At 28.6% G+C, this 14,689-nt stretch overlaps 1 protein-coding gene and 1 pseudogene across 2 annotated transcripts; both read right to left on the reverse strand.

Annotated features, from left to right (window-relative positions):
* Positions 1 to 2,690: 2,690 nt before the first annotated feature.
* On the reverse strand, positions 2,691 to 6,071 carry MESR6 (misexpression suppressor of ras 6). The gene is made up of 2 exons (XM_015513263.2): positions 5,464 to 6,071; positions 2,691 to 5,388 (listed from the first exon to the last, which is right to left on the reverse strand). The coding sequence occupies exon 2, from the start codon at positions 5,378 to 5,380 to the stop codon at positions 4,253 to 4,255; it is 1,128 nt and encodes a 375-aa protein (XP_015368749.1). The 5' UTR covers positions 5,381 to 5,388; positions 5,464 to 6,071; the 3' UTR covers positions 2,691 to 4,252.
* Positions 6,072 to 7,486: 1,415 nt separating this feature from the next.
* On the reverse strand, positions 7,487 to 14,689 carry LOC107165156 (uncharacterized; annotated as a pseudogene). Its single transcript, XR_016189365.1, has 7 exons — positions 14,548 to 14,689; positions 13,209 to 13,651; positions 11,755 to 11,942; positions 10,444 to 10,558; positions 10,235 to 10,374; positions 8,773 to 8,899; positions 7,487 to 8,701 (listed from the first exon to the last, which is right to left on the reverse strand). The product of XR_016189365.1 is annotated as an uncharacterized LOC107165156 (transcript).

Raw genomic sequence — 14,689 nt, forward strand, 5'->3', positions numbered from 1 at the left:
AAATTTATAGTATTATATTCATGAATTTTAAGTAGTTTTAAACATAATAACTTTTTGATGTATCTATATATTATTTTTAAACTGAATTTAAAATTAATTTCTTTTTACTTTTATTTAAAGTTGATCAATTTCACAACTTCACTTTTAACACAAGTACTTATACTTTTAAACAAATCCGGATGAAAAGGTAGTTTTGAACATTGGTTTATAAAATATAATAAATATAATATATAGCGAATAAAAATGATGCCTCTTATAAATGACGGCTAGGTGCTTAGTCACCAAAATATTTGCCTGGGTTAAATGTAAAAAATGTCCAATAGTTTTCAAGACCGCCAGGAAAAACAAAAAAAAATTAAGGGAAAACTGAGTTTTTGAGTAACCAGAGCGTCCAGAGCTTTTCAAACTGTGCGTCGCGGCTCTCAAGGGCGTCGCTAAAGTTTGCAAAGGGAGCCGCGTCAAAGCACCGAAAACCAACATCATACCTAAGTCTTGCATAATTACTATAAAATATTATTTGCAATCATTGTGGAAATGAAAACGACACGACCATTTGAAGTTTTATTTCTAGTACTAAAGTCACTCTTATTATCACCTATATAAGCCTGGGCTCGGAAGTTATAGCACTAATAAAGTAATTTTTTAGCGGTTTAATATGCACTTAAAAACACCACAATAATCGCTATAAATAGCACTTAAAATTGGAAAATATTTAAATTAAAATTTCATTAACAAACATTTTTTATTTAAAAGTGTTTTATAAACTAATTTTTAGACTTTTTTAAATTATACAAGTTTTATATAAAATATGATATACTAAATATTTGAGAAGTAGGCACTTTTCCGGCTCAGGATTATTTTCTATCTAACCTTCGAACGAATTCGATAACTGCAGTACATTTGATAAAATTTTAAAAATAACTAAATTATTGGAAACGAACGGAATAACCTGTGCGATCGGCAATAGTAACTAAAATGTACCTACTGTTTGTCTTCGTTAGCATATTCATTATTCAATACAATTTAGTTTATTTTCATTTTATATAAAATATGCTTGTAAATAGCACTTAAAACTCAAAATTAGCAAATTTAATTTAGTTTAAATGCAAAAATTATAATCCTTAAATTTAACAGAACTAAGTATTCTAAGAAATTGTATATTAGTGGCCTTGTGGGTTGTCATAATAAAAGGGCTGGAAAACACAGATTTGTAGAATTTAAAATATGCATAAAAAAGCAAAATAGGAAAATATCCAATTAAAACAATTATAATAGCAAGGTTGTTTGACTTAGAAATAAATGTGTAGGTACATGGTACCATGGATACATGGTACAATATTTTATTTAGGTAAAATATGTGATAATTGAAATTAATATATGAATACAAACAGTTAATGTGTTATATTTTGTAAATTGATTTAATTAAATTATTATATTTTATCTTATATTTTTATTAATATAACAAAGTAGTTAATATGTGGCCAATAAAAAATAATATAAAAATATGTACCTAATTATAAAAACAAATGGTTTGTATTTAAAGCACTGAATTCTTGATTTGAAATTTTAATATGAATTATATTAAACAATTTTGTATTGTTATCAATATTCAATAGCTAGATGCATATTTAAAATGTTTTCATAACTTATAAGAATAATATATAAGATATTGTACAGAACATATTAATTATTATCATGTCAACATAAAATTAACAATTTGGAAAATTCTAAAAACATATACCAACAACATGACTGATATTTAATAATTTTTAAATTATTTAAAGCTAAAAATAACTAGATTTGAATAATTTTACCTTATGCTTTTGAGGTTGGACTTTTTTGCTTTATTGCTACGCTTCTTTGGTTTTATTCTCTCATCTTCACTTTCATTTTTAGTTTCTTCATAAGTGGTCTTAAAACCTTCTTGTATACGCTGCCGAGCTATCCGAGAACTATTTCTACTACTATAAGAATAGGTGCTTTGGTGTGGATTCATACAACATGCTAAATGCTTAGATAATAAAAGACACTTCACTGATACAAAACATTTGGGACATTCAACTTCCTGAGTTGGTTTAGTGATATTCAAATTTTCAGCCATTACTATTAAGGTTGGAGTATTACAGCGTCTTCGGTAATCAGAATCAAACCGCCTCGGATCAAGAACTTTTAATTTTAATTCCTTATGAATATTAAATAAAGTTTCACATAGAAGCTCATCAATTATTAAATCTACTGATTTTTTAGTTTCAGGAGTGAAACGACTTAAAGTAGACTCCTTTAAAGCTCTTAATTCTAAACTTTGAGCAGATTTTTCTTCATCATAGACGTCTTCTTCTTCATCATCACTTATTTCATATACATAATTATTTTGCATGGTAGTATTTTCCATTTTCAATGATTCAAAGGATCTGAAAAGTAAAAATTAAAGTGAAAAGCATTAAACTTTTGTTTATATTTTAATATTTTATACATAAACCAATCAAAGGAGTTGTAATAAATTGTATAATATCTAAATAGCATTATTAAAGTTTGCCCATCTAAATGTGTATTGACAGTCATGATTTTTGAATAAATAGCAAACACTGCTACAACTTTCAATAATTGAAGACACTAATGTTTAAGAACCAATAAAAGTAATACCTTAAGTGTTTGAACTTATAATACTTAAAAAAATTAAAAACAGCAAATTATCTTTTACTGTTTATTAGTTAATCCTACATTTATAATAATTTTGCATTTTTTTTAAAATAAAACAATACTTATACCAATAAATTATGCATGCATATTGTGTAAATCAATAAATGTTACATAAATCAATTAAGAAATATTATGATGTTTGATAAATAATATAATATGATTATTAACATATAATTGTATATAGTTAGGTATAGAATGTTATAATTTAAAACTGAATACGCAATCGTTTGTTTGTAAAATATCATATATTTAAATTTAAAAAAAAATATAGGTATACCTAGTATTAATAGAATAAAATGTAATTTATAGTTTTACAACGTTTAAACATTTAAATATTTCTTAGTCCAAAAACAGTAAATCTAACATAAATACTATAATTTATGTTTTAAAAAATAAAACATGAATAAAATATCAAGATCAAGATCTTAAAAATACTTGTAACGGTATCCTACAATATTATTAATTTGAGTTAAATTACAAATTCATTTAATTTTAAGGTAATATTTTTCCATGAGTTCCAATAGTTTTTGACTAATAAAGTAATAATATTAAACTTAACATTTAAGCGCACACATAAAAAAATATATTTGTAAAACCAATATTTTATGGTAGATAGGTAGTCTAATAACATACAATTTAATTCTGAGCCAAAAACTTTAATTTGTTTCATATGAATTTAATAAATATTTTCCATAGTATTTAACATAGAAAAATATCTATTGTTCATCACAATTTTACAGAGGTATTTAATTAAACAATCACAGTTGGATAGGAGTTATACTGAACAATGAGTAAGCGATGTATGGTTTAACAATAACTTAAATAATATACTTGGGAGACAATCATCAATCAATCACAATTCGAATCATCAATATTAATGTCTAAACAATTTAACACAAACTATATATTATTTGGAAATAAATTAGTAAAAAAATAAAATATAATCTTCAGCCTTCACTGAAATAGCTAATATTTAATTGTTTGAAAACAGACATCCTACAATTAATGAAGTCAAATTTTAGTTAAACAAAATATGGCCTGGACTTAAATTATTGGTTGTTTTATTTTAAAAATTACAATTGATAAACATCTAAAAATTATTACCTATATACCTACTTAAAATTACTTATCTAAAAAACTTTAAGAACTAAGCAGTACTATCATTAGTAAGAGAATGATTATTATTTTTGACTGATTACATTATATATTTAAAATAAACATAAGTAATATTATTAAAATAATTGCTGGAAATATTTAGTAAAAATGTCTCATTAAATTAAATGTTTTTTTATTTTAATAATATAATACTTAAATACTAAATATTGTTTTGTTAACATTTAAAAATTAGGCATAATATGTACTAATATAGGTATTAAAAATAAAAAATAAAATGTATAAGCCTAATGATAATGTATTTTAAACTCAAGACTCACAAAGAAACTTTAAATTTTAGATAATACTAGCTGTAAAAAAATATTATGTTGCACACAGAATAAAACAAATTACTAACAATTAAAATAAAATAAACTTATACTTTAGGTATTTCAGTAATTTAGGAACCTTCAGTACATTTTTGAACATTCAGTTTATTATACAAGCATTCTAGCTTTGCGAGCAATGATTCATTAATAAAGCGTGCACTCTCCAATGGACAGTAATCATCTCCTGTGGACAAGGCAATTGTAATGGCAGCTGGTTCGTGTATAATAGGTAAAAAGTTGAATACAATATCCATAGATTTTGCGATATCAGCTAAGTCCGTGTGATGGTTAGGTAATTCAATATTGTCAATTGTGCATCCAGCATTATGCACTATCAACCAGTCAATTGTATCGTAATGTTTCAACAATTCGTTTACGATAAAGGATAAATCTTCAGGATTTACGGCAGTTAAAGTTTCAGTCGGATACTCATCTAATGACTTACCGTCATCAAGATGCATAAACACAGATTCCAATTCTTGCAACAATATTTCTCTAGAGCGAGAACATTGCAGTAAGCTGTTAACGTCTTCTTTATTAGTTGGAGAGTTGAATGTGTAAATTTTATGTAGATTAGTATACAAATTTGCTTTGTCATACATGGACAGAAATGGATTGTTTGTGGAGAAAAAGTCACAATCAAAATCTAAGATATAATGAGGATTATCTCTAGTGTACTCGACAAACTTGTTTCGTAATAGCTCAAATTTTTCCTCGCCATCGTCAAAAACTGAACTACACATAGTAAATACAAACAACTTGATTGTTCTTATATTAATGAGATCATTTTCCAAACAATAAAGACCTTCGCTCAGATAGAAATCACTAGAATTAGTCAATCGTATAACGCCAGACGTCTTGTGCTTGCCAATACTGAACACAATTTCACCTTCATTGAATTGCCGTGCCCAAGGAGGCTTTACCCAGATAATTTTATCAAAATGGCCAGCATATGCAGCTGGCAGTATCCAGTTCTCGATGCTTAATGAATCGAACAACTGTTCTTTTTCGTAAACGTAATCGGCCGGCATATCTTTAGGAACGGACAAGTCCGGATGCGAATCAAAATGCAACAGAACATTACCGTACAAGGGCAAGTGTTTCGAACCTATTTCCCGGTAGATATATCGCAACGCGTCGTTATGGTCATCGACTACGTGAACGGGCATTGTTGAGTGTTTCTTTATTTTGTAAACCATGTTTGTTTCTAATAATTTATACAATGAACGTTTAAAATGGTTAACTCGCTAAGTGTAAACTGTACGAACGCGATTCTACTTACTGTGGCGATCGTGATCAAGCGGACAGTGTAGAACAACAGTATTGTTGTCGGGGCACGGCGCAATGGACGGGCAGGATGGCTAGTCGACGGTGGGCGGGCGGCTTGCTGTCTCCGACGGATCACCACCACGTTGGTTGCACGCGTCAAGTCGACGGCGGTGAAGCGTGCACAGTGTTTCGGACGGCGAGCTGCGATTTGAGATGTGACAGTGTGTTCTGCCTCTGCAGTAGTCTATAGAGGCCCAGCAACGTGACGACGCCGGACGTGAGAAGAAACTTACGGAAAACAAAAAAAATCAACGAAGACGGTCGGGGGACATGAGGTAGTGTTGGAGCCTGTGAAGCGCGGTAGTGAAGGCCGAAGGGAAGAGCATACACAAACTACCGTGACATAATAGACAAGTATGTTAGTTACACGGCTATACTCGTATCACAATACCGAGCTCGCTCATTGGTCAATGCTGCGCATCCTCACTGCTTTCTACAAATATATTAACGTAGTTTCTGGTCGAACAAAGGAGATAAAGATGGTTGACGGGTTGAGCACACGATGATAGCCGATTGGGTGTCGGACGGTAGCGCCGTAGCGGTCGATCGTAGCCTCGTGATCCGTAGACCGTATAGCAAGCTGTAGGCTTATAGACTATAGTGTCGTAATTGTGTGGTAATAGTGTCAATGGTAGTTGTAGTCGTAACTGTATGGTCATAGAACAATATGGTAGTAGTGGGCAGTGGCAGTAGTTGTAGTGGTGGAGGTAGAATTGGTTGTACTGGCAGTACCCCATGTCTCGATGTAGTAAACAAACAATGAAACGTTACGTTGTACTATGCCACTTTCCCACTTCAGTGGTTCAAATTTCAAAACAACCCAATAAAAATATTGAAATCGTTATACCGTAATTAATATACGTTAAATTATTTGAATTTTGAATATCCATTGTCATCAAAATGATAACTTCTTACATTAGTATGTGTCGTAAATTGCTTTAAATTATAATAAAAATTAAAAACTCAAAAAAATGGTCAACTCATAAACGTACAATTATTATAAGAATTTAATTTGACTTTCCAGAAAAACTAGAAAAATCAATTAGGAATCATAAATTACATTTTCAAATCGTTAAATAGTCATATACAATTTCGAAAATTGAATGGTGTTTAAAAAAATGTTTATATTAACATCTCACATCTAAAGAGAGGTTTATGTACTTACCAAAAAACAAATTTAATTTTATCTAAAATAGGGTTTGTGTAAAATCCCCGTTTTCCTTAATTACTTTTTGTTTATTTTTACACTTATAGATCCCACTGTGAATTTTTAATTTTGACCACTAAAATGCACCAACTAGATTTACTTTCCCATCAGAAAAGTTACTTAAGCTGAAAATCGAATTATTACTTCAACTACTTATCGATGTACACAACCACAAACAAATCACACTATAATAGCAATACATTCATCTAAAATATTGTCACAAAAAAAGCAGTTGAATCGATTGATATTTGTTGATGTGGGATATTCCAATAGATGCATAACAAATTCTTAAACTTCAAAATTACTTTAATACCTTCAATCCTGTACCAACATTTGCAAGAATAGCAAAATCTTGAAATAATTATTTATTTAGCAACTCTTTAAATGCGTACTCTAATATGCGTTTTGAAAATTGGTATTTCTATAATTTATTTTTTTTTTGTATTTGATTGACACATTGGTCTAAGTTAATTTTTTGTTTTTAATATTAAAATGAAAAGTTTAAAAACTTAAAATGTGCCACTATTAACAGGATGTATGTTGTATAGATAATAATTCAAATGTGTTTTAGAACTTTAGTTTAAGTATTTATAAACTAGTTCTTATTGAATTGAAATTATATACATGTATTGTATAATAATATATTTATTTTATATGTCTTAATATAAGTCGCCTACTTGCCTACCCATAGTTTATTAAAAAATACCAGTCCTAATATAATGATAGTCCACTAAAGCAGCATGGAAGGGAAGAAAAGGATTAAAACCAGTTTTTGCAAAGACATAAATGTATATTTTTGATAAATCTTAGAACTCTGATTTAAGTTATCAAGGCTTCTGGGTATCTACATTATTTTTAATCATTTATTAAAGACATTAAATTATACTAATTTTACATATCTAGATAAATGATAAATATTAAAATATATGATTATACAAGGAAATATTGAAAATGTTTGACTCTGGACGCTAATTAATTATTAGACAGCGGAACAGCCTCCATAACACTAGAAATATAATAATCATATTAAATGAACACAAATATTAAGTATCAAAATTTAAATATAATAGAAAACAAAATTACATAAATACTTAATAAACATTATATTATATTAATAGTAAAAAATAAAACAAAAAATAACTTCTGAACAATAAGTGCTTTAAGTTTGTGGCATATCCCTTTAAGTTATATAACTAAAATACATATCTTATTTGTATGGCCACAAATATATAAAAATGGATAAGCAAAAAAAATAAATACATTTACCTTTATATGATTGAATAAAATTAATTATGACTACTTGTCAATTAAACATAAATAGTAATGCAAAAAAAAATTGTTTTATACTAAAATAGAATATGTATCAACTGTAATTTACATTATAGATCAACTTTAAATTTTAATTTTTAATAGAATTGTTACTCTTTTACTATAACTCAAAGTGAAAAAATAAACCAAGGTTTAACTTGAAAAAAAATATAAACTTATAAAATATAATATTAATAAGTTATATGACTACTTTCTGCTTATAATTAGAATATTGTTTTGATTTTTTTTAAATTATTTTCTTCTGATTATTAAGACACCATTAATTTCTTATAAATTGTATCAATAATCATTTCTGAAGTTTCTGTATGCTCTTCTACAGAATTTTTAGTGTTACATTGTTCTTCATAGTTTTTAACTCATCCGTGCTTTCAACTTTATGTTCATCAAGTACAGTCTCGTCATTCAAATGATCAATCTTTGACTGAGTACCGGTAGAAACAACTACATCCTTGTTTTGTAGTTCAACATGGTTCTCTTCAGGATTATAATTTTGTGGTTTATTTGGTTCTCCTTCTATTGTCCTTAACAGATCGCGAACAGATTTATATCCTTTGGCTTTTGCTACTTGTGCCAATTGTCCTGTCGGATCTTTACCCTGATCACGCCTACAAATGCTGCAGTTACAATGACCACGACATGGCGGACAAGCCCATTCCTTTATGTTTATATAATATGTAAAAAATAAATATTTATTGCCATGAAAATATATTAATAAATATAAATTACCGGATTCAATAATGCTTCAGCTACATCTTCACCATATCGTGTACGCAAACAAAAACCACAGAACATACCTCTCATACCTTTACAACTCTTGTGCCGACAGTACGATTTTTGGTCCATAGTTTTTTGCCTGAAAAAATGATTTCAATTTAAGTAAACATCATTTATCAAAGTAAACTCAACCAAACCATTCAACATTCTGATGTCACTGGTAAATAATATAATTTAGTGTAGACTGAGATCTAAACATTATTTTACAAAAATATCTAAGTGAATATGGAGATGTATTTTCATATGAACACAAATAAACATGAAATGTTAACAGTTTGTCGAAAAACCTGTAAGTCATCTTCAGAATGTACTCAACAACTTTTTACTGCGTCTAATAAAAAGTCAGCTTTTTCTACAGATTTATGAAAGGCATTGATGGCAAAAAATATTCTTACTGACAAAATTTTTTAAGAAGAACTCGATAAACCAGTGGTAACTCAAGCTTTTTTGATTCGTAGCACACTTAACCCAAATGTAATGAAATAAAGCACTATTTTCAATATTTTTTACCAGCACAATTATAAATATATCAGACATTTCTCGTGGGTCACCGGTTGAAAACCACTGCGCTAAACACTGTAACGACTACCGAGTGAAAGTACTTTAAAGACCACATACATTGATGATTGCTACCATGTTAAGCATCATTTTTTATTTTTGTAAATTTTTTTGAATGATAAAACTTGAATAATTTTTTGCTTATTTCACATTTTTTTCATGCATATTTAAAATTTTTTTCGCATATTTCACCTTTTAAGCTCCTATAACTTCCATGCTTTAATACTAAAAAAAATATTCATTTACCTATAAAAGCTAAATATCAACTTTTTAATTACTATAGAATATTTAAAAATACAATAACTATCTAATCATTCCAATCAAATAGAAATTTATTTCCAAAATAATAAGCCACAAAAAATTAAAACAAAACTCTTGCAGTTTTTTACTACAATAATAATCCAAATATGTTAAGAAAAGCATACATTTATTTTTGCTTATTCCAAGTATAGTTTAATCAGCATGACGTCATGATCTTTTATAGATTTTTCAACAATAATAATTAATTGTGAGATAAAACTTCTAAAACACTTATTCTCTATTCCACGAGAGACCATACTCGGTTTTTCATCCATCGCTGCACATTCCCCACCATTTGGTTACGATTGTAAACTGTTCAGCCAGTCAGCAATGACTCCTCGCATAAGAACAATAAGGAGTGGGAGAAATTGGGGTTTCACACCGTCCCTGGCGTCAGTCAGATGCGCGGACGAGTATGGTTTATCGTGGAACAGAGTATAGATATATGTAATTTATAAAAAATATTAAAAATTATTATCAAATTAGCAAAGGATAATATAATAAAATCTCCAATCAGCAATCAGTATTAAAATTTTTTTTCAATAGTAAATTTTACCTGCATTGGTGACAAGTGGTTCCGTTTTCGGTATTATATTTTTTTCCTACAGATCGGTAATTTATATTGTCCAACATTTCTTTTGTAACAAGAGATACATCTAACCGAGATACTTTTCTACTAAATTTTTGTTTTGCAACCTGATCATAAAAAAAAATTTAAAAACACAATTTAAAATGTTTTTTAATTAATAGTTATTGAATAGTTACTTTGATAACTTTAGATTTACGTAGAAGAGACTTTTTCTGTTGTTTAAATTTCTGTTGACGTTTTTTGCTATTTCCATCGTTATTTTCATTTTTAGAATCGTAACAAATTTGCTTTCTGAATAATGAAAAAAATAAAAATAAAACATACAACAAATAGCATACAAAATAAATAATACATGATAGAAGTGAATGCTAAAATATTATGTCCATTATGTTAGATCAGAGGTTCCCGAACCGTGGGTTGAGTTAAATTTTTAAATAATGTATTTTTTAGAATTGAATTTCTATTATTTTTTGTAATGTTTAAATTTAGTTTTATCATAAATCGTTAACTGTGTTTGTGACAATTACAAACTTATTGTGGACGTTTTCAACACGACGTAATCAGATTAATAGTTATTAAAAAGATGGTAATTTATTTGAAAACAAATTAGAGCCTGCATGATGTTAAGGTCAATTGGTTATTTTCAGTAACACACAATGATTTATCAAACACGATACACACGCAGTTTAAATCTTACTTTTTTCAAATAACTAATACATTTTTTTTTGTGCAATTAGTATGGACAAATGATTAAACAAAAAGTCAATGACTTGAAGTTTTGTAAAAACTGAAAAAACAGAGACAATATATGTGTCAATGGTTAAAAAAAAAATTAATTCATGATGAGTAAAAAAAAAGGTCATTGTTATTATTGTGGGCCTACATAATTTAAATAATTTCCAAAATAGGTCATACCATAACAAGTTTGGAATCCTCTGGCCTCTACAATGCTGTTAATTAGTAAGATAAGTCAATAAAATGAATAATATAAGGTTTTACTAATACATTTATGTAATTCTAATGGTAAAAACTTCCATAATATCATCAAATATCAACTATAGGTCATATCACCTATAAGTATTAAATATTTTATATCTTGCATTTTTAAAATATATAAATAATTTTTTTTAAACCTCTAGTTGGGTAGTATAAATAAATCAAAAAAAAAAAAAAAAATTAACTGATATACTTTTGGATAATAATTAACTTATTGATTGGACAACTACTAAATATAATACAAACAATTGTTAACTAAAAGGGAACTAAATTAATTTTTTCTCAAATTAAAAATCACCTACCATTAGGTACTTAAAAATAATTTATTTACAAATATTTTTTTTTTAAGAACATTATAGAATACATTTAATTAATAAGTACCAACAGTATCAAAAAAGAATAAGAAATTATGATGTAAGTTGCCTTACCTATATTTTTTAACTGATTAATGCCTAATCATTATTTTATTTATTGATAATGATTATTCATACCTTTTAGAACGTGATGATCGACGGATATTTTTTCTTTGAGCCTCTTTCTCCTTTGAAGATTTTTCCAGTTTAGAAAATAATTTTATTCGTAGCCCTGGTATATGAGCTGCCCTTCTTCCACTCAGAAATCTCAAACTTTTTTTAAGGTTCTGAGCACATTGCAGAGCATTACTAAATATATCGCCTACCTGAATCAAAATATTTAACTAGACCTTAGTTCATAGTTCATATGAAACCATCAAAATATTCTGAATATAAAATATTAAGCAGGGAAGTACACAGAATAAAATTGTGAGGAGGGGGTTGAACCCCTCTATATACGCCCCTAATAATATGGTAATGAAGCAGTTAATGGAGGGAATAGATTCTAAAATAATATTTTATACCTGTGAAGACAGTACTAGGTACAACATAATGGGTAGATTAAGGTTTACAACAAACCCCCATAAGTAATAATGGATAATTAGGTACTCAGTAAATTCTATGTTCGGTAAGATTCTTGGTATACCATCTGTATCTGATATTTTGTGTAAGTACTTATAAGTGTGCACAACAATAAGTCAATAACTGACCTATTTATTTTTAGTTTTTGATTAATTTTAAACTTATTAAACAACAGTCTTGAAAGTCTAATGAAAGTATTAACTGACATTTAGATTAGGTATGCATATCATTATTAACTACTAATCAAAAAAAAAGTAATATTTGTTTTTCATTAGTACATATTCTTGCTAATTTATTTTGCGTTCTTATTTGAAAAAGAGTAGGCATAGCAATATTGTACTAATATATTAATAAAATTAAAAAGTTCGCCTTTCATACATTATTAATATATATATTATGTATTATGTATATGTATTATGATAAAACAATATTTCTATTTACGTTATAGTGTTATTGTGGCACATCATAGGTATATTATTACTTTGGCTTTTAGTTTTATATTTCCAGACCAACCGTTAGATCTGTTGTTTTTTTTTTAGTTAAGTAAAAATATAACAAACTATACCTATCATGTTACTTGATATTTTTACTCTACAAGAAAAATCTATAAATGACAAATACCTACCTAGGTGCAGTATATTTTTGAGTATATCTATATTTTACCGGACACATTTTTTTTGTAATTTTTTGAAAATAAGTAGAGAATCATGACAACGAAAACCTTACAAAAAATCGGTCAGAAATAAAAAATCTAGTATACAGCCATTACAGGCCAACAAAATTTTTATGCTAATAAGGATTTATCTAAGTCCACAAAATAAAAATATCATATATTTATGAAATAGTGTACAACTGTGTACAGTGGGTAGGGAACAACATAACGAGACTGTAACATAGCTTAGAAGATTGCAGGTATTAAAATGAAATACCTACTACTTTAGGACACCGACATGACAGATAATAGTGAAAAAAAAAAATAATAATCATAATACAAATAATCAAATACAGACCTCGTGTTGCAGTTTATTCATGTTCTGTTGCCGCAAGAGTTCGTACTCCGACAGACAGGCAGACGTGGACGCCCCCTCGTTGATCGCAGTAGACATCTTGTAGTGCCAAAGGCTTGAGCTGGGTTTATAGCTAACGAGTAGCAATCATAAAAATCAAGTCGCAAGGCTAAAGGAAAAGTGACAACACACTATAAAAACAACGAACGAAAGTTGTAGACAGAAGAGAGACGATACTACGAGAGTTAAAATTATTTAATACAAACGTGCAAGCGAGACAAAACCAGTTGGCGGTTGCGACTTGCGAAAATAGTAAAATACGAATTAGATTGTCGCGAGTTAGCGTCTTAGCGACAGCGACGCTGCTGCGGCGGCGGCGGCAACGGTTGTCGGTTGATGGCTATTGTACAATGTACAGTTGCACTTGCAAGTTCCAGTGCTGCGACCTGTGACAAGTTTATGGCGGTTAGTGGCTTATTAGTTATTGCTATTTAGCAGTTAGCACTGGTACGACGGAGGCATGTCTATTTATATGTATAATGACTGATACATTTTTCTGAACGTCTTGCCAGTTGCAACTTGCAAATGCAATGATATTGTTCATTATAATTTATAAACATTGGTGCCTGGTGGCTGAGGGAGGGGGCGGCAAGATTGGCATTTGCCCTCTCCCTGTAATTCAAATACAATGTGGAACATTTTAACTATGATTTTGATTTAAATAAATATTTCATTGATATTTATACATTAGTATACAGGGTGTAACAGAAATATATGACAGATTTGTGTAAGATTTACATGTAAATCTGTCATATCTTTCTGTTACACTCTGTATATGGGGATGGCCAATACAAAAATGATTGGAAAATATGAAAAGATAACATTAATTAGTTAAACTCATGTTCGTCGTATATTATATTTTAATGTGTTCAAAATAAGATTACCAGCACACTCCACTCATGTCTCATACGTACTCGCATATTCTGACGATCGACAAACATTAACTGATAAAAGAAAATAATAATAATAGCCAATAGGCAAACCCATTGTCATTACAATTTTAACAACGATGATTAATTTATGACGTTTGAAATACCTAACTAAAAATAAACCGAATGTACAATACTACAATATTATTACATTGGAAATTATTAGTCAACAGTCAACTCGTCTGTCATCAATTCATCATGTCACCATCTACGGTGGTAGACACTAGACACACGGAACACGCTAAATTATGGTAGGTTAAAATATTTTCTCACTATTATTTATCATTGTTATTAATTACCATAAAACGCTTGAATATTATTATTATGTACTTAAATTTCATAAATTATAATACCTGTTATTTATTTCACCCATAAACAGTGTTGGGTAGTATATCGACAATCGACATATCGTAACGAAAGTGATGTGTTGTGTAATTTGAAATAACGAAAATTACTTTTGATGAGTAATTTACATACTAAAATGCGTACAGTTTT

The sequence above is a fragment of the Diuraphis noxia genome, unplaced genomic scaffold (genome assembly GCF_037042655.1).
Source record: "Diuraphis noxia isolate RWA-SAM2 unplaced genomic scaffold, SU_Dnox_SAM2 contig0001, whole genome shotgun sequence".
Lineage (NCBI taxonomy): Eukaryota > Metazoa > Arthropoda > Insecta > Hemiptera > Aphididae > Diuraphis > Diuraphis noxia.